This window comes from Puma concolor, chromosome D3 (genome assembly GCF_028749965.1).
Source record: "Puma concolor isolate L17-30 chromosome D3, mPumCon1.1.hap2, whole genome shotgun sequence".
Taxonomy (NCBI): domain Eukaryota; kingdom Metazoa; phylum Chordata; class Mammalia; order Carnivora; family Felidae; genus Puma; species Puma concolor.
In genome coordinates, this window is record NC_141678.1 from 86707289 (window position 1) to 86734902 (window position 27614).

Below are 27614 nucleotides of genomic sequence, written 5' to 3' on the forward strand. Positions count from 1 at the left end.
TGTGTACGTGTGTGTGTATTTGCTATATGACAGAGACTGAGCTAGGCACGTTATAAACATAACATCTTCACAAAAACCCTGTGAAAGTCCTCCGACCCTTGCTTTAAAATTTAATGTCAACTTATGGGGCGCCTGGGTGGCGCAGTCGGTTAAGCGTCCGACTTCAGCCAGGTCGCGATCTCGCGGTCCGTGAGTTCGAGCCCCGCGTCAGGCTCTGGGCTGATGGCTCAGGGCCTGGAGCCTGTTTCCGATTCTGTGTCTCCCTCTCTCTCTGCCCCTCGCCCGTTCATGCTCTGTCTCTCTCTGTCCCAAAAATAAATAAACGTTGAAAAAAAAAATTAAAAAAAAATAAATAAAATTTAATGTCAACTTAGTTTTCATTCATTAAATCCAATCAATGAACTAATGGCACTACTTTTTTTTCATTTGACCGTTTCCGTCAAGAAGCATTCGTGAAAAAAATGTCCTCCTATATGTACAGCCTCACTTATCGCGCCCACTTCACCCCCAACAAATAGCACAGTTACTCTCTTGTGCGTTCATCCAGAGTTTCATGTATATGCAAGCGAAGGTGTATATAAATTCTTCCCACACATGCTTTCTTTTACAAAAATGTTAGTGCACTGTGCATATTGCTGTCACTTTTTTTTTCCATTTAGTCTTATGTTTCAGGTATCGATTTTCGTATTTGGTGGTAGTAGTGAAAATAATACTACTATTTAAGGGGTAATAAAAACTCACAGACACTGTTTTTAAGATTAACACATGTTAATTCATTTCATGCTCAAACAACCTTCTGAAAAATGTACTGACAGTATATACCTTCTTTATAGATGAGAGGTTATCAAGTGTTGTGAGTTTCAAATAATTTCCTACTATTTATTTGCCTGCTGATATCTTATGATGTCTTTTTCATTTTTGGGAAAAGTTTTTTTGGGACATCTGGGTGGCTCAGTCAGTTAAGGGTCCAACTTCAGCTCAGGTCATGATCTTGCGGTTCGTGAGTTAGAGTCCCACGTTGGGCCCTGTGCTGACATCTCGGAGCCTGGAGCCTGCTTCGGATTCTGTGTCTCCCTCTCTCTCTGCTCCTCTCCTGCTCACGCTCTGGCTTGCTATCTCTCTCAAAAATAAATAAACATAAAAAAAGAAAAAAAGAAAACTTTTTTTTCAGGCAGATTCATCCTTTTTTTTTTTTTTCCTTTTGTCACCTTTTGGCTTGGATCATAGCCTGAAACTCCTACCTCCTTTTGACTTTATATATGAATTCTTCCTCATTTTCTTCTACTAACTTTTTTCACTTGCTTTCTCTGCAACTTGCATCAGTGGAGGTAGAAACACGGACCCAACATTTTTCCTCCTGATAAGTGTCCAAACACAGTTTCTTGGAGAGTCCAGCTTCCCTCACAAACTCGAGATATCATGTTCATCACGTATTTACCTCCCAGATGAATTGGGTCTATTTCTGGGCTTGCTTTTGTGTGTCCATTTTTCTTGCCGTTTCTTACCACAGATCCACATCTGACTCACCAGAGCTCCTAGAGAGAAACGTCAGCCTTTTCATAGCTGCTAAAAGAAAAGCCGAATGCTGGCATTGTTAAATGACAATAAAGATTAAACTGTTAATGGAATAAAAGTGTTAATTGGTTTTAACCGCTCTTCAGAAAAGCTGTGCTTTGAAGAATTTCATTACTTTCTATAATTAAACATTAAATTTTAAATACTGAATAGATACACCATGGGGTTTTCAGGAAAGGGCCCTTGCTCTTCTCCTCCATTGCTGAGAGTTTAAAATTTTTGTGTGCACAGAGGGTAAATATCTGGTCATGAAATGTGTCTACAATACTGCACAGCTTACAGCGAGAACAAAGTCATATGGCTGCCAAGATGGACAACATTGCCAGAGGTTTACAGATTCATCTGTAGTAATATTTTACCTAGAGACCCACAGATAAGTATTTTAAAGTATCTGGGTTCAGTTTTAAAAACTAACACGTTGGGGTGCCTGGGTGGCTCGGTTGGTTAAGCATCTGACTTCAGTTCGGTTCATGGTCTCACGGTTCATGAGTTCGAGCCCCACATCGTGCTTTGTGCCAACAGCTCAGAGCCTGGAACCTGCTGCAGATTCTGTCTCCCTCTCTCTCTGCCCTCCCCTGCTCATGCTCTGTCTCTCTCTCTCTCTCTCCCTCTCAAAAATAACTTGTGGTGAATGTCTTGTGTTTGTCATTTGGAAAAGGACTGGAAATTTGAAGCCCCCCCTTCATAAAGAATTAACTTTGAGACTTAAAAGCAGGAAAAGGAGGGCAGTCATTGAATAGCTTACAAGGTGTGCCTGTTCTCAGATGCAGTTGCCTCTAGGGCCCCCGCTTTTAGGGCTGTTTCTCCCCTTGAGGGGTATTGAGAGAACCTTTCCATAGTGGAGCACCTCATTTAGAGTCCCATTTCCTGTGAACACAGACAGTCTCATGAGCTCTGCTTGCTCCTTATTTATTGGAACACAGCAGAGACTAGACCAGGAGTAGCCTTATTTTGAATGGTTCTGGACTTGAGTGGTGAGGTGGGATGAATAAGGAAAGGATAAATGGAATTTCAGGAAGAGCCGTTGAGGGAAAATTCTAGGATTTTCTTAGACTCCTACTGCATCAAACCCTATTGACAACCCGATGCCTGTGGTGCCTTGAGTGGAGGGGTCCCCAATACCACCCTCGGGCTCAGTGTTTCTCCAGATAGACCCAGGACTCAGAAAAAGCGATGCTGCTCACAGTTGTGGTTACTGCAATGAAAGTGCAGATTAAAACCAATGAAGGAAGTCCAGGAGGGACCAGGCACAGGCTCCCAGGACGCGGTCCCAGGGCCATCACATGGCAGATGCTTGTTTGCCCCATGACGATGTGGGAAAAGACATGGGCAGCGTTGTTAACCTGGGACGCTATCGCAAGCCTTGGCGTGCAAGGGTTTTACTGAGGATCCATCATACAGGCAGGCAGAGTCTACTGGTTCAATGTGAGCCGCTCAGACTCCAGCCTCCACCAGAGCAAAACAGGCATATTATTAGGATTAACTCATCTGGCCAGAGTGGTACAGCTTGGCCCAAGGCCTCAGGCACACAAAAATTCACTCTTATCAGGCTGAATATTCCAAAGGCTCAGAGGTTACAGTCCAGAAACTGGCCAAGGGACCACCCTGACACAGGCCTTTCTTTGGAAGGTGCGGGGTTTAGAGACCCCAGGCCTGCTGAATTCATTTCTTCCTGACCACTGTTACACGCAGTGTTTGACTTAATTAAAAGGCAAATGGAAACAATCTTGTGACCAAGTCTTGTTGCCCCCATTTTATTTTATTTTTTTTAGGTTTATTTATTTTGAGAGAGAAAAAGAGAGAGCAAGTGGGGGAGGGGCAGAAAGAGAGAGGGAGAGAAAGAATCCCAAGCAGGTTCTGCACTGTCAGCACAGAGCCCAACATGGGGCTTGAACTCATGAACTGTGAGATCTTGACCTGAGCTGAAATCAAGAGTCAGACGCTTAACCAACTGAGCCACCCAGGCGCCCTAACGCCCATTTAATACGTAAGGGCTAATTTGGTAAAATAACATGTTCAGGTCCCCCCATTACTTCCTGTTGGCCCATTACTTCCTGCTACCACCTACCAAAGCGTGTTTTCCTCAAACAATGATTATCTTCCCCACTATTTGTAGAGCCTCAGAGACATGGGCCATGTATACGTTTCCATCCTTTTTATCCTCAGACTCAGGGCGGCACCTGACTTACAGTACCTGCTTGATAAATGTGTGATAAATGAACATGACAGGCAATGACACACTGTTGACATTTTGCCCTTAGTCTTTTGGATTCTATACTATTACAATGTCCCTTATGTCACGATGTCAAAATGTCAAAAAAAAAAAAAAAAAAAAACCCACCACCCTGGAAATTAGTGTGTTAGCCATACTTAGAATTTTAAAATTGTTCTTTCAAGCTGAAAGGGACCTTAGAGATGATATTCTTTAACATTCAGTTTTAGATAAGAATAAGTATTCATTTTGTGAAAATACCTTGTTAAGTATAAAAAGAGGTAACAGTTGTGATTGTCTATAATTTCAATCAAAATCAGTTTGAAGTCAAGACAAACATATATTGCCCAGATTTTCACTGTTTCTCCAAATAAATGCAATTAAGGAGTGTGTTACGATACTCAAATACATGGAGCACCTCTGTATTAGCTCTTCCCAAGTTAAGGAAATGAATCTTTCAGGCTTTCTGTCCTTTTCATCATGGGGCTTCCTTTCTGAACTTCAGTCTCACATGTCATGGTCTGAAGCTGCACAAACATGGCTTCTAAATTGTTCTCGTTTGGGTCCCAGGTGGCCTGTAGAAGGAGTTCTGCAGGCCGGTGTTCTCGAACTATAAGATGCACAGGAATCACCCGGGACACTGTGAATGCAGGCTCTGATCCAGTAGTCTGGACAGGTTCTCAAGGAGGTCAGTGATGCTGGTCTGTGGACCTACATGTTCACTAGCAAGGCAATAGCCAACAAAATGACTTCGTCTGTCGCCCCATCTTCTCCAGTACTGGCTTGCTCCCACAAAACTATTCAGACACATAAGAAAAAAAAAAAAAAAAAAAAACAACTCCGTATCTGTTTCTTACCAGCCCCAAGAGAACATGCTCTAAACAATAACCTGGGCAACCTAAACTGTTTATTCCGATACTGCAGATGAAAGCCAAAAGTATGAGCTAATTTTACTGAAGTTTGACCAGCTTGGCTTTAGGTATCTAGGCTGAAGAAAGAACACCTTTCCCTAAAATGTCTTCACTCTTTAATGCTAGCATGTTTTAATTCTTTGTTTGCTGATCAAAGGCTGAAGGTTACAGGAGTCTGTATTTCAGAGGCTGAAGAAAACCTGCAAGCTTTCAAACCCTCTAACTGGGCAGTTAAGTCCCAGGAAGTGGGTAAGTGTTAGACCTTTGCATCTCGGTGACTGAGTAGGGAATGACAGTTTGTGTCTTCATTATCTCGTTTCCGAAGGCTACTAAGCAGTGCTTTTCAGATGACAATGAACAAAACTCCCCCTCCAACAGGCTGCGCTCACTACTTGTCCATCGTTGCCCTGCTCGGGCTGTTGGACTTGTATACTCCTCTGAATCAACAAAGAAAGCTCATTTGTTTCACTTTGTGAAAACGCTTCATTTTCCCCCCAGACTTTCCATTTCACGCTGTGTGAATTTTATTAAGATCTTTTTCACAGAAGCTAAGTGCTGGCTCTATGGGGCCCTAAGGGATGGCGTTCGCAGCCTCTGTAATGTCTGGAGCCTCTTGAGACATTTCTTTTCTACTGAAAACTCCTTGGGGAATCATAGGGAAGAATCCAAAATCTTTGTGGTGCTGGAAGACAGAGTTTGGCCTCGAGAGCATCTCGTGCAGATCTTTTGATGTTACAATCTGAAAACCAATAACACAGCAGTTCAGTTAATATCCCGTATCTCGGTAGTAACATCATATGGATATTGAGTGGGTCTTTCTGGAGGCCTCCAATTATTTTTAAAAGCTGGCTTAAAATATTAACTAGAAATATTTTTCATTTTAGAATTGGTCTCTGTTAATAAAATTTACCTGTAATCCTATTGCCTTAATAAAGTGTCAGTGCCTTTATTCCAATAAAGTTATGTTTTAGAAAGGTAATTACAATTAAGTAATTGAAAATTTTAATTCTGATTTTTCCTCATGAATGTTCATAATAAGAATTTTTAATGTTGTTATATCCTCTCGGAAATGACATAGTAATTGCTGTATAACAGTCCATCAGAGAAAAATACTAAAATTACTCCACTCATTTCTCTACAGTGGATATTAGATTAGTCTTCCAACTATCATAAGGATCTTATGAGACGGGCTCTATTATTTCTCCTATGTTAGAGCTGTGGAAAGGAGGTATAGGCAAGTTATTTAACTTGCCCAAGTTCACAGCGCTGGTAAGTGGCAAAGTCAAAATTTAAACCAACAATTCTCATATCCAAATAGGGTCTCCTTTATGCCATGTTGTTTCTTAAGATGCACAAGATTTACCTAAGGGTTACTCAGTGTAAATAACAGCTTCAGCCTATGTATGCAAGTCCATAAACTATAAAATGTATAGTCTTCTTGGTTCCTACTATAGCGAGTATAAAATTGCAGACTTTTCTTAAGTTCTTTAAATGTCAAGAGCCATCACAGCTTGGAAACAGCGTTATGATAACACAAATGTGAAAATCCTCAAAGAAAACGACTATTTGCTTTCATTAGTAAGAACTGGTAACAGGTGAACTTCAGTAACTGAAGCCTTTGGTGTCTGTTTCTGTGCAGTGTTGTGAACACTTCATCCTTCAAAACCCAGCTAGACATGAGTTTTTACCCTTAGTTCCATCTCATGTACCATTTAAAGGGGTGCTTGTTGGTTGGTTGTTTTGGTCAAGGATGAATCCGCTTCACTAACAGCCATGAAAGTCAAGGAGGAGGGTAACCGCAGGGCGAGGGCATCTTTTACATGGAGAACTGTTACGCACTTGAACACATGAAGACCCATCTCTTTCCCTATCTCTATTCTCACAGAATGTGTGACACAGGAGAAGGACTATTCACTTTTCAAACAAGGGAAGGAGAAATGATCTATCAGAAGGTCCATTCTGCGACACTGGCCATAGCTGAGCAGCATGAAAGATTAATGCTAGAAATGGAACAGAAAGCCCGGGTAAGGCTCCTTCCTCGGTAACCTAACAGTTGAATGTCGCTGAGGTCTGATGCACATCGTGTATATGTGGGCCCATTCACGTCAGCACCCCTGTGTCCACCCCACCCAGGCCCGAGCTCACCCCAGCTACCGAATCTCATCCCTCTAATGCCCTATTCAGCATATGCCAAAAAAGGAGTTATTTGTGGCCACTAGCAGGGAGTCCTACACTCCATGCTTCTCTCAAGGAGGGGTGCGGTGCCTAGAGAATGAAATACAAAGCAGTGCTGTCTGCATATTGCCGCACACAGTTGGACAATCAGAGATTCAGATGTGGGCCCAAAATAACCAGCAAAATTAAGTTACTACAGGAAAGGACTCCACTTTCTTTTTGTCTTTGTATTTGTCCTAGATTCTCTGAAGCTTCTAGCTCTTTCTCTGTTTCAGAGCCAATAATAAAATACTTGCAGAAGGAACTTACACTGTTTACCAACAGAATGATTTGTCTGTTACCCTGTTCTGGAACCATGCTAGAGTTTTTGGTCTAGCTAAGGAGCAATTTAGTACAGAATCTGAAATAGTAACTCGTACAAGTAACAGAAAAAATTGTAAGCTTTACTACCAATTTCTCTGAAAAGCAAACAACGGAATGACTGTTGGCCATAATCTTAAGAGTTGGCGATTCTGTCTTTCTTCAGGATTTACAGAGATGCATTAAATTTCATTTGGGAGAGGACAGGCAGAGTTTGGGGAAACAAGTGGGTCACTCACCAGAAGAACACTCATACTTCTGTCCCAGGTTAAAGATTACAGAGTTCTATATGTAGTATTATATTTATTGTGATTTTTTAAATTCTCCATTACATAGTATTTTGACACATAGAAAACTACCTTTTAAATATAAGAAAACAAAAAAGTGATTTAATGAATAATCTTATGTTATTCTTAGCGCATTTCTAATTTTTCTCAATGCTACATACACATTTTTATCTCTTCATCTAGAATATGTTTTAAAGAACTTTCCTAATACCTAAGTGTAGCAAGTGAAAACCAGGCTTACACGGGACATTTGGTCTTTCACAGGGGTGAATTACACCACTTCATCCCTTGATGAACATTAAGGCTTGAACATTAGTAGGATTATTAATAGGATTGTGTGTTTAATTGAAGAAGCATTAATAAGACATTGATATCACTTAGTCTTGTAGAAAGTTTTGGGTTACATTTAAGCCATTGTAACAGTTATCTAATTAATGTGACATTTTTCCAGTGGCTTAAATCACTGAGCAATTAGAACTACCAGATTTCAAATTATTTCTGAATCTGATGTTTGCAACCAAAATTAACGGTTCTAATGTCATTTGCTATTAGTTAACAGTTAGCAGTTAGCTACACTTAACAGTCATAGTTCTTTACGTAGAGCTGTTCTGAACAGGCAAAATGCTCTCGAGTAAAGTCATTGAATGGTTTTGTCTTAAAGGAAATTCCAAGAGCTCTTTCACACCACCCTACTGTTGACTATCAGGGAAAGCACTCAGTATGTGTCCTGGGTTCACATCCCAATTCCACCCTTTACCGGCTATGCCATCTTGGGCATCCTGGGTTATTAACTTCCAAATGTTTCGTTTGCCTTTATCTGTAAAATGAGGACGTAACAGTTCTACCGATTTGGCCGTTATGAGGTATCTGCATTAAAATCTGCAAAGTGCTGAGAACAGACCTGGCACACGGCAAGTGCCACGAAAGCTTCATTATTATAATAGCGATCCATCTGTAGGAGTGATTTTGAATAATTATAAGACTTGCAATGTTTGTGAAGACACTAAATTGTTATTCCCAACCGTAGCTAAATAATATCTTTCAAATCCCTTCTGAGTATGTCTAACAATCTTGTGCCAAAAAATTTGCAAAACAAAATTGAGTTCACATTTGCTCTTGATGCTGTGGTATGTGATAAACATGATAATGTCCCGTGCAGCTGAGAGGCAAATCCCCAGAGCGGAGCCACGCGATTGCTGTCAAGGGGTTAGAAACCAGCAGTCCACTTACTAAGATCTCAGGCTGTCTCCAGCTGGAGGGGTGCACCATGGACCTTGGTGCTTGGAGATGGAAGGGCAAGTGGGACAGGAGTTAAACTGCAGGCTCAGTACGGCTCCACCAAAGAAACTATTTCTAGAAATCACAAAATCAGAGACTCCGTCAGTTTGGTGCACACATGCAAATGGAGCATTTGGTTTAATTTCAAAAACAATTGCACAGCTATGCTTTTCTCTGAAGGTTCATGCTAATAAGACTCTTCTATATCTAGTCCATTTTTCAAGGTAAACCCAGCTGGTGATTTTCAGAGGGCATGCTGTCACAACTCAACTGTCCAGATTCCTCAAATTCTGGGACCATATGTAAAGATTGCCAGGTCTCCCGGGCATCATTTTTACTTTTTATTTTAAGAGACTGCCTCTACATGCACAAATCTCTTTTTTTTTAATGTTTGTTTGTTTGTTTGTTTACTCTGAGAGAGATAGAGACAGCGCTAGCAGGGGAGGAACAGAGAGAGAGGGAGAGAGAGAATCCCAAGCAGGCTCCGTGCTGTCAGCACAGAGCCCAATGCAAGGCTGGAACTCCCAAACTGCGAGATCATGCCTGAGCCGCAATCAGGAGTTGGTCGCTTAACCTATGAGTCACACGGGCGCCCCTGCATGCACACATCTCTTTGAAAAAAGAAGTTCCAACAACTCTGAAATAGTACTTAAATACCCTCTAACTCTTCATTTGCTTATTTAAATTAAATGAAGGCCTATGCTATAAACTAGGCAAAAGTGTAACCTAGGAGTTGGAAAAGTACCCCAAAACCTCAGCTGTAAAAATGATGCACTTTATTTATTATGTATCTAGCACAAAGTAAGAAGATGACACTCCTCATTGGCTTCCGGTTCTAAAAATGGCCCATGTGAGCTTATTATTTAGCACATAGAAAATGTTTACAGATTTTTAATGTGATTTAAGAGATTTTACAAAATCAAGTTGCTAACCAGCTATATAAGCAATGAATGCTCCAAACATTGTTATTCAGGCTACTGATGCATTCATTTCCATCCTTTCAAAGAGAGATGATTTAACAGTGTTACTGTTTTATAGATAAAACATTTGAATGAGAAATGATGTCTCAACAACCATTTCTTAACTGAAACAGAGGGAATTCAATATAATCATTTGGCATCACATGTATAAAACCTTGGTTTGCCCTTGTTTATTACCTTCTTGGTGGGGACACAAGAATAAACATGTTTTGACCTATCTCCATAATCTAAGTTAGGCAGCATTTCTATTCTTGTTTAGTCGTATATCTAGAAGATTTTCCCAGCACTGTGAACAAAATAGTACATTTGCACTCTAGAATACTGGATAACAAGAATCATTAAATTGGTAAGGCTATTAAAAAATGTTTTTATTTAGGGGCACCTGGGTGACTCAGTTGGTGAAGTGTCCGACTTTGGCCCAGGTCATGAGCTCACGGTCTGTGGGTTCGAGCCCCATGTCTGGCTCTGTGCTGACAGACCACAGCCTGCAGCCTGTTTCAGTTTCTGTGTCTTCCTCTCTCTCTGCCTCTCCCCAGCTCGTGTTCTGTCTCTCTGTCTCTCAAAAATAAACATTAAAGCAATTTTTTTAGTATATTTTTATTTCCTTCACTGAGAAAGGTAACGAAAGAGTTAATGACGGTTAACCGGATCCAAGAAGTTTTTAAGTAGAGTTTAGCCATCAAATACCCACTCACAGCTTTGTAAACTGGTTACTCTGCTCAGAATGTTGCTTGGACGTATCTGGAATACAAGAGAAGAGCAAGAAAGTTTTCTCTCAAGTGACCCAGAAGTTTGTGGGACCAAGTAATTTACACTGCCCAAGTAAGATTATCTCATTACTTTTACTCCTTGAAAGAGCACACATTTTCCATGCCTTTCCATGCCATCGAAATTTTTCTAGATAGATTGACAAGATGACACCATCACAAAATTTTGGTCACCGTTACTTTAAACACCTCTTGAGCTCATTCGTATGGTCATGACAGCAGACCCTGACTGATTTCTTAGATCACCAACTTATTGGGAGGCCCTGAGGTAAGCCACCATGAAGAATGATTTCTGCACTACAAGAAGACACGCTTTCCCTTTTGCATTTAGATGTGGACCTTCTGCTTCTCGCTCTTCTGTCCAAGTGGGGATCAGAAAGTGGTCATACAAGGAGGTAGCAATCCTCTGTATTTTCTTTACTTGTTAACCCCCAAACAGTTTTATTTCAGAAGACAGTTTTGGTTTTGGGGGGTGCTTGGGATATTTAAGCTATGGTACTAATTTTGAACTAGGGCTATTTCTGAAGGATTCACCAAGATTCACATATCCGAGGCAATTATTAAACCTGGATGTTTAAGTAAATGGCACCTCTACAATTTGTTTCCATTTCTTGGAGATCATTCTTGTTCTTAGAACTGCCAGAGTTCTTGAAATGCTATTACTAAAAGCATTTATAGGTGCTCTACCCCACATGTGCAACATTATCAGGGAAATTTTTCTTGTCTTTGTGATAGAAGCCATCCATCAGAAACCATATCACAAATGTGCCCTTGTGATTCAGCCTGGTGAGGCTGAAATCATCCAAAATGACAAGGCCTCAAATGCCCTGAAATAATTTAATTTTCATAGATCTGTTACACATGTGCACGCACGCACACACACACACACACACACAATATGAAAAGAAGTCCTTTTTTCCATTTGGTTTTTGTGTTCATAAGCTTTACATGTGTTATAAAATCCCATAGGTAAGGAGCAATTGAGAAGACATGAATAATTTTCTTTATTGAATTTTCCTGATACCTTACAAAAAATGAGTAAGTGAAAGGAAAGGGGCATTGTCATTAGTAACTTCTAACCTTGCAACATTGAGAGTGATTTACAAGCCTATTTGTAGATGAACAGCCTTCCATAATAAGAATTACAGTGTACCCTTTAAAAAAGTGTTTGGAGGGGCGCCTGGGTGGCGCAGTCGGTTAAGCGTCCGACTTCAGCCAGGTCACGATCTCGCGGTCCGTGAGTTCGAGCCCCGCGTTGGGCTCTGGGCTGATGGCTCAGAGCCTGGAGCCTGTTTCCGATTCTGTGTCTCCCTCTCTCTCTCTGCCCCTCCCCTGTTCATGCTCTGTCTCTCTCTGTCCCAAAAATAAATAAACGTTGAAAAAAAAAAATTTTTTTAATAAATAAATAAAAATAAATAAATAAAAAAGTGTTTGGAATATTCCTATTTCCAATAGTTTTTGCCACCTGGTCACCAGAAGAGCTCTGTGTTAAGGACAAATAGCATCAATATTATTAAAATACCAACACGACAGCAACCCTATTCCAAGGCCCCAGACGCCACCGGCAGGGCTGGCCGAGTGCGCTGCTGTCCAAAGCTATCAGCCCTGCCATCCTAAGCTCTGGTGGATAGAAAAAAAAAAGAATAATAGAGTCTTACATAAAACTTCTTGCTTAGAAAACAAAGGGTTTTCCTTCTCTGTTATTTGTCATTTTACATGCTCTTGTCACTAGAAACATAAGGAATAGAAGCACGTTAAACTCACAGACTTAACAAACTAAACAACCTGACTGTTCCAAGACAGTAAACCTTTTGAACAATAATCATTTAAAAACAAATTCTCCTGTTTCCTTTTCTACTGTCAGATGAAAAGACATTTCTGCCGTAACAGCATTGTGTACACTACCTATGTACAAGACCCAGGGTGGCTTGGGGGTCTTTGATGGAGATTTTGCGATGCTGTCATCTTACCAAGGGCGAAGGCATCTCAGGGAAAGGCAAAGTGCAGGCGGGGCGCAGGAGAGATAACGAAGCTGGCTTCATAGAAAACTAATTCCAATAGCGACGAGGAATTAAGGAATCTGCCCTCTTAGAGTTACAGTTTGTCACAAAACTTACCCAAGTGTTGACTACCTCCAGCCCTGAAATGGTTATTTTTTGTCCTAACTAGTTGCATGAATAGGGAAATACTATTGCATTCCATCAATTCCAAGATGCACATGTCTTTTTTCATATTTCAACATCTCTCAGGTCAAATGTGAGTCAGAGTTTAACTGGTAGACCTATTCTTTCACAGTGATACCTAAAACAGTGTTTTGTCTTTCAGCCGATGGCGTGTTAGAGCGTGCGAAATACCATAGTACTCGTTTCAAGCAGTGTTGCAAAGACCCCCCCGTTGTTATTCCCAGCTGTCACCAAATAATATATCCTTCAATTCAAGTACATCTATCTTTCAAGACCATAAGTACCATGGGCTTATTTATAATTTGTGAAGGAATGACAAAGCCCGGGCTCTATCCTAGTCAGTTTGGTTCCCCTTCTAGTGAAGGCATTCTTCTTATCACAGTTTACAGGAATCTCTACCTGCTGTGAAAAAATAAATAAATAACTCATTTTCCTACGTGGAAAAATTTGAAGAATTTGGAAGCATAATACTCTGATGAGGAGAACACAGAAAAATTTTAACACTTTTTGCAACTTCTTTTCTAGGTATATTCATTGAAGTTTAAGAAATGGTAGGAAAAGTTTGAAAGTGCGATTTGGGATCACAAGTGATGTGTAATATCTAATATATAGGAAGATGGGCTAATAAATTCATTTTTCAAAGTTCTACTCATGATCCCATTGCTCAGTATTGTCAGTTATTAATCATAAGACAAGAGCCTTCATTATTACTGACAGTGGCTTATTCCCTGCTGGGAAATACCATTTGCATATATGTGAAATTTTCTTTTACTGATTGATCACAGACACTGATTATAATGAACCAACACAAGCCCAATTAGAACAAATTATTATAGTTGATAACTAAAGTGGACCTGTGATCCTAATTAATCCATTTACTTACTATTGTTCCAGTGCTCAGAACACTAAATGGAAACACTAAAATGCAGTCTCTAAACACACAGACACAGAAAAATACTCATTTGTGCATAAAGGCACAAATGAGATAGAAATGGTAAGGGGTCAATGTGTAATTTTTCTAGCAAGTGGTGCTGTAACAATTATAATAGTATAAATTTTATTTATACCGTGTTTTTTCCTTAAAATTTGTTGTAGTGCTCTAGATGCCAGTTCAGAAAATGCAACTTGTATATATATATAGTTTTTATATTTAATCAACTTGATTAGAGTTGATAATGTGTGAGGAAAATGACTGGCTGACAGAAAAGAGTACAATTTTCATGTTAAAAAAACAATTTTGTTATTTGTATTGCTAGAATCAAAGAATAATGGGGAGACTATAAGGATGATTCTCTCTCTCTCTCTCTCTCTCTCTCTCTCAACTCAGATAGCCTTATTTCTTCATGGGCATACACTCTGCTCATGCCAATTATGAGAATGAGCTCCTTAAAGAAGAGCAATAGATTTCAAAGGTCAATCGAGATGACTCCGAGTATAAACACATGATTATGGAATGTACACAGACAACACAAAGAATCTGAGTGTCTTTTCTTTGGATAAAATGGCGAGAAAAAAAATCCAGCCAGTATTGGGCCAATCAGAATCCACCAGACGGATATAAGAATTGTGTGGGGAGATACATAAGCTTACTTGCAAGGAGTGTGAGCATAATTGTCAATTTCTGGGAGTATCCAGTGAATTATTATTTATTCAATGGATGTATTCGCTGAAGCAGAGCAGCACAGTGGCTATCCAGGTAGACGTTAGAGAAAGAAAGAGTTGTGTGACCTCGTATAAGGCATTTACCTTTGCTGTGTCTTAGCTACCTTTTCATGAAAGAGGGAAGGAAGGAGCAAGAATAATATCTACTCAGACTGTTAGGATACCAGCTGGTCTGCAGTAAAAGCCCAGGTTTTAGCTAAGTCATGAGATGGGTGGCAAAAGAAAAACGCTGAGCTTTATTTTTAAGTGGGTAAAATTTTATAACCGCTGTTAAAAGTTCATCCCAGCTTTCATTATGTGCAGACATTGGAAATTGTTTATATAAACTTTAATACATTCTCTAGATAATTTAGATATTACAAAATCAAGACAGTGAACATTTTATTTACACTTGAAATGTCATCTTTCAATATGTAGACATCACGTTTCTTATATTCAGAGAGTAGCTCCCTAAATGCGTCTACTTACAAATAAGAGATTCATAGATAATTGGTAGATAAGTAAAGAATATATATATTCTTAAAGACATTACTGGTTACAGATAAGAATGGTGTTCAAAGTATTGATGTATATGTTTGTAATCATTTCTGATGTTATTCTAAAGCTCGGCTTTTCTACATTCTATGAAAGTACTTTGATCAATACGTGGTTTAAAACATATAATGATGACATACATTTTGGTTCAAGTTTAAACCAAAATAACCAGAATAACATTCTGCAAAGTCCAATTCTAAATGACATCTAGCAACTTCCATTAAATGACTAAATGACATCGTGTTTGTTAGTCTTGTGCCAACCCAGCAAGGTATCTTCTAATTCCTTTTCATTTATCTTGAATAAAATGGAAGATTAAGTGTGAGTTGTCCCCTATTGAAAATTAAGTCAAGTCTGTGAAAAACCAATTGCCCGTAAACCTTCAAACTTCAGAGGACTGTTTGAGTAAATCCAAACAGTGCTGAGCTTGGCTGGCTAGAGCTCTCTGGGGTTTCTTTTTCTCTACAGTTTTCAAGTTTCATGAGCTCTTTTCCAAGAACAAATAAACTAAATGTTCCCGACTGGGACTGCACTTGGGTTCACCATTTCCTTGTTAAGCAGCATGACGTGTTTTGGTGACCGCTGACATGGATCTCGCGTGTTACCTTTTCATGTCCCCTGACCTCTCAGAGCTTTGGAGTGCTTCTTCTCTACAGTGTCGTTCCCTACCCAGTTCCTCTGGTCTCAGCCATACCAGGGAACATGTCGACATAGCCACTCAGGAGATCCATAATCATTTAAAAACAGTGTCTTTTCCCGGCTTATGTTACGCATGTGTGCAAACCCACACGCACACACGCAGCCCACACCCTGCTACCAGGGTTGTTCTCCTGGGTCTCGCCTGTGTCCTGCCTCTCGCACCTGCCCATACTGAACATCTGTGCCACATATTCCTATTTCTTGAATTTTGTACTTCGATTGAGTTTTTAGACTTTTGTCTAAGAACCCAACGGTCTTCCCCGTTACTCGTTTGATAGCTCATTTTGGACATCTTTCCACGTCTTGATCACGTATCGCATAGACGCGTCTGTTGTAAGCCACCTCTCCCATGTAGTAGAGGCAAGAGTGAGCCAGGAGTTTCTACCAAGCCCTTCAGATGGGGCAGACGTTGTGTTCTTCCCTCTAAAAGCATCACATTAAGGGGCGCCTGGGTGGCGCAGTCGGTTGAGCGTCCGACTTCAGCCAGGTCACGATCTCGCGGTCCGTGAGTTCGAGCCCCGCGTCAGGCTCTGGGCTGATGGCTCAGAGCCTGGAGCCTGTTTCCGATTCTGTGTCTCCCTCTCTCTCTGCCCCTCCCCCGTTCATGCTCTGTCTCTCTCTGTCCCAAAAATAAATAAATGTTGAAAAAAAAAATTAAAAAAAATAAAAGCATCACATTATGAAATATTAACAGCGACACTTGAGGTAGATTATATTAAGTTCAGTTGGCAGAGAAGGAAAACTTGAATCTTAAAAAAAAAAATGTTTTAAGCGTGTCGCCTGAGGTCAAATGACAAGGCAGAGATGGAGTCCGTGGGTGAGAACAGGTGTGCTGACAGCCAAGCATGTGTGCCTAACAACTCCGGATTGAGCGGCTCTGCTTGTAACGCCCTCTCCTCAACGTTAGACAGAGGCACACTCGTCTCTGCCTCTGGGCCATGCGGTTGACCTGGTGGGTGCAATTCTCCTCACATCTGCTCCCTGAGGAGAAAGGATCCCGTCATTTATTCCACAGTGATTTGTGTCTGCCAAGATTTAGGGGCCAGGGGCAGGCTGCCCCAAAAGGTGCCACTCTGGCATATTGACGATTTTGAATTAAAGCTACTTAAAATCAGCCTGTGCAAGAAGGACACTCAGACCCTCCTTTGTCCCACTGAAAGCAGGAAGTAAATCTCCCGTGTGAAAGGCGCCCTCCCTGCTCCAGGAAAGAATGGCACCTTCTTGTCACCAGAGATGGGAAATTGGGAGCTGAGAAGGCCGCATAAACACCCCCTTATTACTTTTTACTCATTTACTGCCTTAGCCCAAATTTGGTTTCGAATTCCTTATTTTTTTTAATTTGTATTTATTTATTTATTGAGAGAGACAGAGAGAGAGCAAGCCGGGAGGGTCAGAGAGAGAAGGAAAGAGAAATCTCAAGCAGGATCCACACTATCAGTGCAGAGCCCGATGCGGGGCTTGAACTCACAAACTGTGACATCATGACCTGAGCTGAAACCGAGAGTCTTATGCTTAACTGGCTGAGCCACCCAGGCACCCCCAGAAGTCCTTACTGATTGAAGCTTCCTAAGTTAACGTCTCTTTGTCCTGTCAGTTCCTCACAGATTTACTGTGTCTTTGTCTAAAAAGTATAAAATCTACCTGCCTTGATCATTTCGTTGTGTCTCAGTTTCACTCTTGGGCCTCTGTGCACACGTAATAAAACTTTGGGGTTTTTTATCTGCAAATCTGTCTCAGGTAAATTTAACTCTTAGTCCAGCTAGAAGACCTCGAAAGGTAGGGAAGGCATCTTTTCTTCTCTTCAACATCATGGTCTTTGAAGTCTCAGAGACATCATTCACTGCCTATGTCACCATGAAAAAATTATATTATCCCTCTGAGTCTCATTTTCCTTGACTGTAAAGTTCAGATGGCGTGATTATTGACAATTTATGTGGATATTAAACAACATCTGAAATCAGTTTGCACGTTGCCAGGCACATAGGGAATGACTCGTAAATGTTAACCTATAAATGCTACCTTTTTCCTCCCACAATTGTTGAGATTTATACCTCGAGTGCTAATAAGGCCTTAAATTTTCTAGTCAATTATTGGGCAGATACAGACCAAAAGTAAAGTTGGTTAGCAGGTTTTTTTTAACAGAGAGATGAATTTATGTCAGGGGACACAAATTAGCATTAATGTTTATCACAGGGGGAGGCAGAATCTCAAAATAGCAAAGGGAGATCGCAAAAGGCAATCAGGTAACCTGGATAATTATTTTGGCAAAAGCAGGAAAAGGTGCTGTGGCCAGTACCGGAATCCCAAAGTTTCCAGGACCCACCTGCTTCTTTTTGGCAGGGTGGGTGCTTTGAAAGTATAGAGCTGTATTCTTATATATCGTAACATGTTGGAGAGGAAGCTCATTTTCCCCCAGAGATCAACATCAAAGTCCAAAAAGCAGTGGACTAAGAAATCAAGAGAACTGTTTCCTATTAGAGGTTCTATAGTTGGGATTTTACCGTGAGCAGTTCCCTGAGTTTTGGGGGTTGTGATTTTTCCATCTGTAAGACGAGAACGGCTGGATCCTCTAAGAAGGGTTCAAACGTTGAATTACGTGGCCCGCCCCCATGGTAAGCTTGGGCTTTGTCCAAACGTGGCAGTTCAGAGTAGTCAGACTTCCAGAGTAACTCAGGACAGGTGGAGAGAAGAGGACAGGTAGAGGCCATCTAAGGCATAGCCAAAACAGACATAATGTCATGTCTACGTTGCCTTATTCATCAAATCAGTCACTGGTCAGCCGAGATTTAAGAGGAGGGAGCCCATCACCCTGTATCTGAATGCAGCCATCTTCAATCCTCCACACAAATAATGCACATGGAATACCACCTGTGACACGATTCCATTGAAAGACATTGCCCAGAATGGCTTGATAGTTCATGAGCGTACTCAATACCTGGTTTTGAAGAACAACTGAGGAATGGATTCTCTGATGTGTAGAAGATTAAAAATCTGAGGTATGATGGACAAGATAGGTACCTTTGGCAGAGATCGGGAGAACGTAGACATTCAGGTTTTCAAACACAGATTTTTCACTTTTCTGAATTAGATATTGAAGTAGAATAAAAAGAAACTAAAGAAACAAGTGAAGAACTAGAAGGTTAAAGGTTACTTGTGATTTGAAAACCTTGAAGACCAAGAAGTAGAGAAATGAGGTGAAGAAACAATTGGTGATTCAGATGAGAATTTTATGGAGGAAATTCTCAACTTATTTGTTTCCAGGAGAAAAATATGTTTACTGTGTTTCCATGGTGCTTAAGACTGACCATTTAGGAAGAACTATGTTTCCCAGAATTAAAAAATAGAAGGAAAAGTAATTTGGGGAAGGTGAATTGACCACGGATGGTGTATTGTATACTAATAAACAAATCACAATATATTAGAACAATAAAGTGTAGACAGAAGTGTGATTAATATGAGATAGGCTTTATGGATTAATTGATGTTTATTAATGGGCATTGCTCACACTAACTAAAGACGTTATGTGTTGGAATTCAGTTTACACCTCACATGAGAAATTGGCTTTAAAGGTGAAAGCCCTTTTGTCCCAGTGCTAATTTCGTAAAATGAGCTTTGCCTCTGTTCCTTACAGGAGTGGATATTTAGTGTGTATCCTGATACGTGTTAACGGGCATAGCCCCACACACAGAGATTCTCCAAATGTTAGGTCTGGGGAAAATCCAGAAGTGTGTGTGGTTAACAAACACCCCAAAGGTTCTAGAAAGCACCACCCTATTATAACCCAGAAACCTGGCTTCTCCCCCACTCCCTCCACCTACCAACCATAGGCTGTTGGTGTGGTTAGCATATCTGTTTTCACCATAGGAAGGAAAATTTCGAACTATCCCACAATTTGAAAAATCTATAAATTGGTTACAATGTTGCTACTGAAAGCCATCTGTAAAAAAAAATAACCTTCAACAGGGCCAGACTTTCAAGTTCACTGAGTAGGGCGCTTTGGTGGCAAGTCATAGAGGTTGTAGAAATGCCTCACTGCTGAAAATGTGGAATCACATCAAAACATTCACACCCTTTGGCTTCATCTTCCATTAAAATGGAGAAACCTCTCAGCTTTATATGGCTTTAAAGAGCCTGTTACAGCCTATCAGGTCCTTTCCTGATCAGGTCTTCAGTGGAGGGTGGGAACCTGGATACAAAGTATGGGAAGGGCCAGAGGCGGGGCGGGGCGGTGGAAAGGCCACCCACACGGAGCAAACAGGTCTCTAAGCTCACACCCGACAGATGTGATCTTCGCAGCTCCCCCTTCTGCCAAGAGTCAGATATTCAATCAGGAGGAAATGTGAGGTTTTATTGATTAGAGGATTTCCCGTTGCCCATCAGAAAGTGAACATTTGCTCAGATTGTGTCAGGGAAATGTGCACTAAGAACAAATAAAACCATTTCTGGAGGTTTTTAAAAACCTAGAGTGAATCAATCAAAGTGAATTTATTTCTTGAAAATGCAATGTAAAGTTTCAGTCTCTTGGAACGAATCCTTTGCTTGAGCACCTGAGTGACGTTGTGTTGATCTCTGGGGCTACCCTTAAAATTTATGTTTCAAGTGAGAACATAATTGCCACATTTTTGTCACAAAACTTCTCAGGGAAAACACGTTTTTAATATGTAAAAGATCCTATCGCAGGAGCGCAGAAAAACGTCCATTGGAGAAAAGATCCCTTGGGCAAGGGTGGGAGGAGGTGTCTGGAAAAATTGTAAACGGAAATGGGTGAGAAGGATTAATGGTATCCTGTATTTGGTGCCATTTGGGAGTATGTGTTTGTGAAAGGGCTTGCCCCCGCCCCCAAGCTGAGCTATTTTATAGTTCAGTAAATTGCAGAAAGCTGATAGTAATGCACATAATTCTTGTTCAATAAATGCACACAAACTTGTCTGGTGGTGGGTACACCTGGTTATTTCTGGCTGTTTACCTGCGCTCCTGGTTAACTGTATGCCCTTTGAATTCTCCCTGGAATCGGTTGTACCATCTATTTGTTCCTTCTAAATCAATGAATGAGATCCAATTGTCTATAAGTGTTCACTTCATATATGTTTGGAGTCATTCATTTACCTTTTTTAAAAAAAAGCTAACCTTAAACAGCAAATCAGACAGGTATCTATAACAGATTTGGTCACATAATGCCCACATTTAACCCTCAGCTTCTGAAAGGGCAGATTTCAGTCTAATATTTTGCATCAAGCCTGACACATTTCCTTTTTCTTTTAGCTTCAGACAAGCTTGACTGAGCCAATGACGTTATCCAAATCGATATCTCTTCCTCGTAGCGCCTACTGGCATCACATCACCCGTCAGAACAGTGTTGGAGAAATCTACAGTTTGCAAGGCAAGTAACTTGAAAATAATCAAGCGGCACCTCCATTAGCTTCCTACAGGTGGGCCAGGAGGCATGCAAATTGCCTTGCTTCCGTTTCCTCCATTTTTCATTTATCAGCTGTCACTGGCCACAGTGGGGGGCGCTGAGATTTATAGTGGCGTTTCTAAAGCTATCATTGCACAGTCTCATGGTAGAAATTATTCCAAAAAGTCGCTGAGGGCTGAGGACTGTATTTGGCACCTGACTAGAACATTATACATAAAAACTGGAACTTGACTGGAACATTATACAAAACATTATCAGAAGCTTAAAGTAGCTGATCCTAGGGTCTGTTTCATGCTGTTTTATAAAGGATTTTTTCCTTAGCATCCTTTTTTAATAGGATTGAATATCAGTTCAGGGGGCTGATTTCAGGCTCTGTAATAAAACACTACACAAACCGATTCTCAAAAGTCTTCAAGTGTAGCCAGAGCCTTGGCACAGAAATAATTCTGGAGGGCGCAAGGCGGGAGATGAGTGTGAATACTTTGCTTCTGTACTTTACCTAATGATTAATGGTTAATTAACTAAAATGGGAATGGTTCACCAGATGAATCAGATTCATAGACAGCAGGTATTTGATCGACTGCAGCACAAACCTCAGATTTGGCATTCTTTTTTTTTTTTTTTCCTATTCTTTCCCTGTTGTCTTAAAATGAATAGTCTTATCCTTCAGATAAAATATTCAGCTATAAGCAATTGACTTACAGCTCACCAAGACTGAAGGAAGTGGGAACTTAGAAAAATAAGGCTAACAAAACACAGCTAAAAAACAACTCATCCAACAAAGAGTTTTTGAGCACAATGGGTTTGAACGTAATAGGCACCCAGTAAATCCCTGGTGAAGAAATGACCGGTATGACCTTCAGCATAGTTGGACATTCAGACTGTTTTTCCATTCATACTTTAACTTTTGCTCATATCGATAACACGAAGTCTTTCAACAACAACAGCAAAATGTTTTGGCGATGCGGAAACTGAAATGGTGTATTTTTTTTTTTTAATTTTTTTTTTCAACGTTTATTTATTTTTGGGACAGAGAGAGACAGAGCATGAACGGGGGAGGGGCAGAGAGAGAGGGAGACACAGAATCGGAAACAGGCTCCAGGCTCTGAGCCATCAGCCCAGAGCCCGACGCGGGGCTCGAACCCACGGACCGCGAGATCGTGACCTGGCTGAAGTCGGACGCTTAACCGACTGCGCCACCCAGGCGCCCCTGAAATGGTGTATTTTTAAAGCAATATCTGCTTGCCAGCATTTCAAACCTAGACTAATGGAATTTGGTCAGTGGGAATTAATGATGAAAGATTCATTCTGCAAGGAAAAGGTGTCAGAACAATTTTAGTCATTTGTTGATGGTACTTGCATTTTATATTTTAAATGAACCCTCTTATGGAGAGTTATTATCTTTTTGTGTTATTTCTTTGTATGAGAAAACCTTTAACAGGATAAGGAGTAGAGGGTCAAGGAGACTCTTGAATGTCTTGTGGATCACAAAGAGGAGACCACATCTTGCTTTTTTGCTTCTGCTCAAATGCTAAGTCGTGATCTTGGGAGATTAATCTTGCTTGCTCCTATGATTAAAAATAATTAGAAAATATGCTTTTAGTGTAAGGTTATTTTTATTTAAACCTAAACAGATAGGTGTAATTATTGTTAAAAAACAAAATTCAACCGAGTAAATTTTACAAATCGTGTTGGCTTTATTCAGTTATTCATGAATGAAAAGCATGCCATATAGCAGATAGGAAGGAGGTCTGAGGAGCTATATGTAATGAAAGACTTTTATAGGCAGACAGAGCGGGACAAGGAAATTATACTAGACAAGAATGAACTGGGTGTAGCAAAGTCATCTCCTTAAGGGGACCACAGAGGTCTATAAGGTAGAATCCCTCACTAGCATTGACCACATAGTTCCCCATTGACTGGTTTAAGAGTCTGTTTCTGGGAGAGCAGAAACTCTAATTATGTGTTAAGCCTTGGGTAGGCATCATGAGGTTTAGCCTAAGTGACTCCATATTGAGTCTACTGTCTTGTTTTTAACAATATTGATGTTTAATAAAACAATAAAAATATTTTTGTAAAATAATAACTTTATTTTGTAAAATAAAAAATACATGTATTTTTGTATTTTTCATGCAAAAATACAAATGGCCACATTTCTAAGCAAAAAGAAAGTGAGATGTTACTACAAATAAGTTGGAAAAAGGTTGGAGCCAATGTCGTGATACCTTTGGGTTTTGACAAGAGTTTGGTCTATAAATCCAACAAATGAAAGATTGTTGTTTGCATGGTAGTGTGTGGGGAATTTTTCTCCAAAGGAAGAGCTGACATTTAGACTGATACACAATATCAGAAATAATTTCATATGCATCCAACAAAACAATGCCAGAATGCATTTAAATTTCTCAAAACGCTGCTGAAGACTTGCCAACGGACAGTGTTGACTTACAATATAACAGTCAGTAACTGATTAGAACACTCTAGGATCTATCTCACTGATCTTAATTTCCAGCAAGGTAAGGACTTAAATGCTTTATCAATTATGATGAATAGTTTGCTTGTATGGTCTCAAGACCACATTCTTCCTTGGTTGTTTGTCGTTTTTGTGTAACAAAGAAATATGTGTTGACTAAGGTGATTACCGCAAGTCCAATAAATACAGAACGTATTTGATGTAAATTACATTTCACTATATTGTGGGTTTACTTTTGTCTTGTATGCTTCTTAGAGCAATACATTTTATATTTTACATACTCCTTATTTTATAGTTATATCATATACAGAGAGATATAAACATCTAGATGGATAGCTAGATCCTAGGTGAGTAGATAATATCTAAATAGATACAGAGGTAAATTGTTAGAGATGCTTTGACAAAGCTGATATATTTTATTCTCCTTTTGTTCTGTTGAGGCAGTCAAGTTAAGCAAAGGACAAGAGTCTTTTGGCCATAGCTTTTTATTGGTGTGGAATCTACACAGGCTTCGTGCTCATGGATTCAGGGCAGGATAAAACTACCGAAACAAGAAAGAAAAATAGAAAAGTGAACCTTAGCACCCCTTCATACACATCTACATTTTTTTTTCAATAAACCACATTTGAAAGTGTAGTTATTTTGTGTCTCACTTCCTTGGTGGTGCTCCATGAAGGGCATCACTTCTTTACAAAGGGGAAAATACAGTCTGATCTTCCAGAGTCAAGGGAAAAATCTGACGATGGTGGGTGTTACATTGTCAAATAACCTGCAGGTAGCAATGAGAAATAAAAATGTACCGTTAGAATTTTTCATCATATTTCCTACATTCTAACTGTGAAGCTGAGATCAATATGAATTAAATTCAGCAGGCTTTCATTCAGAAGGCAAAGGGGGAAAAGCTTTATATCTCTAAACCTTAGTAGATTGGGATTCATTAATAAGCACTGCATGTTCTAGAACTGAAAAAATATTCATGGTGTGCAAACAAATCTATTCTGTTAAGACGTACCTATAAGTTCGATGGCCGGTCATCCTCAAAACTTCACTTGCTCTATTTTATTGGCTTCATTTCTGTCACCTGTTCTATAACTATAGTAGCGAGAGACACTGAAAAAGACCAACGTGTCAATACTGGCATCCTGCATTTACTTTAATATTTGGGAAAAAAGAGTAACTTACTTTAACAAGTACAAGTTAGCTAAGGACGAGGCACTACTATGCAAAATCTCTACGCCTAAATGGCTGGTAAGAGGTTGGGTCACGTCACGTCTTCTTGCAGAGGGTGTGAGTAAAGACTTTTCCTGTTCTTGATTTTTTCCAGATAATCAGGATGATTAGTTTGTATTAGAAAGTAAGTTTCTGTTTGTATTTCTCTGACTTACGCGTTAATGAAAAATTTTTGTGCCACGACGCATTCTTAGGGAGGCTGTCTCTAGACTTAGGCAGACCATACACTTCCAGGGAAGGAAACATGATTTTGAACTCTTGACTCAAAAGTAAATGCTTAAGGGGTGCCTGGGTGACTCAGTCACTTAAATATGCAAGTCTTGACTTCAGCTTAGGTCATAAGCTAACAGTTTGTGGGATTGTCTCCCTCTCTCTCTGCCCCTCCCCTGCTCCGCCCCCCCCACTCAAAATAAACTTTAAAAAAGTCAATGCTTAAAAAAATACCATTTGTTTAATATTGCTAGACTTAAGATTTTTGCTCTAAGGCCATTAGCAGATGTATTAAGAGCACGAGGAACACTAAAAAAGAAAAAAAATTAAAAAAGGATGAGGGGCGCCTGGGTGGCACAGTTGGTTGAGCGTCCGACTTCGGCTCAGGTCATGATCTCGCAGTTTGTGAGTTCGAGCCCCGTGTTGGGCTCTGTGCTGACAGCTCAGAGCCTGGAGCCTGCTTGGGATTCTGTGTCTCCCTCTCTCTGCCCCTTTCCCACGCGTGTCGTGTCTCTCTCTGTCTCCCAAAAAATGAATAAACGTTAAAAAAATTTTTTTTAAAGGATGAGGGGGGGTTAGGGAGGAAAAAGGAAAAAGAAAGAAACAAAACCCTACCAGGAGGTCACGGTTCTTTTTTCCTTGGAAAGGCCGTCACTTTGACTTGTAGTCACCATTCGCATATCTATAGGACGGACTGTGTAGCCAGGTCTTTAAATCGGGATTTGTGGAGATGGCTAAGCATTTATTGAAAATGACAGATCAATCTGGTAGAAACCACTGATGGTACGAGGCTCACCGCAGGCTCGCACTGAGTCTTTGTTGAATGCAAAAACAATGAATGTAGAAACGCGTTGGAGAGGACACACGGAGGGGACAGCACGGCTCCCACATGCCCTCTCTGAGGACATTCCTCAACGGTTCCGCAGAAGGAACCGTCATATCTGGTGCCACGCCAGCCCATCCTGGGCCCCCTCTTCCCCTTGCGCGCGCTTAGGTCTCGGTGGGCTTGACCACTTCCTGCTTTAGGACGGCCCTGAGTCCACAGACACTTGCTACCACTGGTCTTCGTCTGGTGAGCACAGGACGGGCTGTGAGAGGCTGGTGGCTCTGTCCCCATAACCTGGCAGCTGGGTTTGTGTCTCTCCACCTGCTGCTTTCCATCTGGAGAAGTTTTTCCACCAGCCATGCTGATGGGAAGCGGGGTCAAGAACGTGGGCTGAAAACGGTCCCCGGGGAGTGGGCTTCGGGACCGTGTGCCAACCTGAACCCTCCCCTGATCCATTTCATCACTTATTTGGACACAAAACCCTATGGGGATATACCGTGACTCGTTTTTGAGCAGCTCGAACACCCTCACTGTTTGCATCAAGGATGATGGGGGTGCCGTTTGCAAAAGCAGTAACTTTGGGAGCTGTGCTTTCATTAACACTGATTAATATTCGCTGCCGGCTCTGAATCGTCCACCTCCCTCTGCCCTCTCTACGTCTGTAATTAAGCTGCAGGCTGCCCACGTCAGCACAGTGGCGCACCTGATTACACAGAAGGCATGTTACTCTCGCCGAAAGGGCAGGGCGGCTTCAATTTCTCGGAAGGACAGGATGCAAACAGGCAATTAGAATTAGAGATAACCTTCAGAAAACAGTAAATAGAATTCTGACATAGATTAGGGAGGTAAATCGAAGGATTTACTCACTCTTCACTCGACTATGACTCGCTGTCTTTCCTGCCCATTCAGTTTCAAGTTCACGTTGTTTATAAATCGTGTCCACGGAGACCTTCTGTTCAAATTTTCATCATATGAGGTTTTCCGGATTGCAAAGTTAATAAAAGCTTTGTATAGCAAGTTAAAAAAGAAAAAAAAGGAAAGAGAAAAGAAAATTGCACCGATGGTACGAAGGAGCCTGCATATGTTCAGTGCTCCACGTGTGCACTGGCAGGTGAGGCAGTCATGGCGACTGGTAGCAGCCAAGTGCATCGCACATCCCGCATGGGGCCCAAGTCCACTGGTGGAGATGTAGCAGCAACCCCAAAATGTGAGCCATTTTCCAGAATCAACCCTTTCTGGTAAATCTTTTTTATGAACATTTAGTGAATACCTTTATCTTAGAAGAGTAAGTCAAAGACAGCCAATGCCTCCCTAGACATCAGTTTGGGTTTTTTTGTTTTGTTTTATTTTTTTTTAATAAATGTTTATTTATTTATTTTGAGAGAAAGAGAGAGAGAGCACACAAGACGGGGAGGGACAGAGAGAGAGGAGAGAGAGAATCCCAAGCAGGCTCCATGCTGTCAGCACAGAGCCCCATGCGGGGCTCAATCCCATGAACCATGAGATTGTGACCTGAGCCAAAATCCAGAGTCAGGCACTTAAGTGACTGAACCACCCAGATGCCCCTAGATACCAGTTTTTAGAGATAAATGGAGTGATTGCTTCCCAAAATAGACACCGTAAAAATGCTCAAAGTGTTCTCACTGTGAAATGTTCCTCAAATGCTAGAGCCACAATCACTCCCTCTTCTGTGCCCCCAGACACTTATAGATGACCCTAATATACCAATGTATTTGTTTATAAACCCTCTTCCTCCGTTCATTTGTGAGGTAGAAACTTCAAATGATTTTTATCCCTATGGCTCAGCCAAATTTAGAGCTCATTGTGAAGAAGGGCTGT

General features: G+C 40.7%; 1 protein-coding gene across 1 annotated transcript in view; it reads left to right on the forward strand.

Annotated features, from left to right (window-relative positions):
- Positions 1–27614, forward strand: part of DOK6 (docking protein 6) — a 374774-nt gene that overhangs the window by 285965 nt on the left and 61195 nt on the right. The window contains exons 6-7 of the mRNA XM_086683202.1: positions 6584–6722; positions 20886–21003. Coding sequence (XP_086539328.1) covers positions 6584–6722; positions 20886–21003 — 257 coding nt within the window. The remainder of the gene's footprint in view (positions 1–6583; positions 6723–20885; positions 21004–27614) is intronic.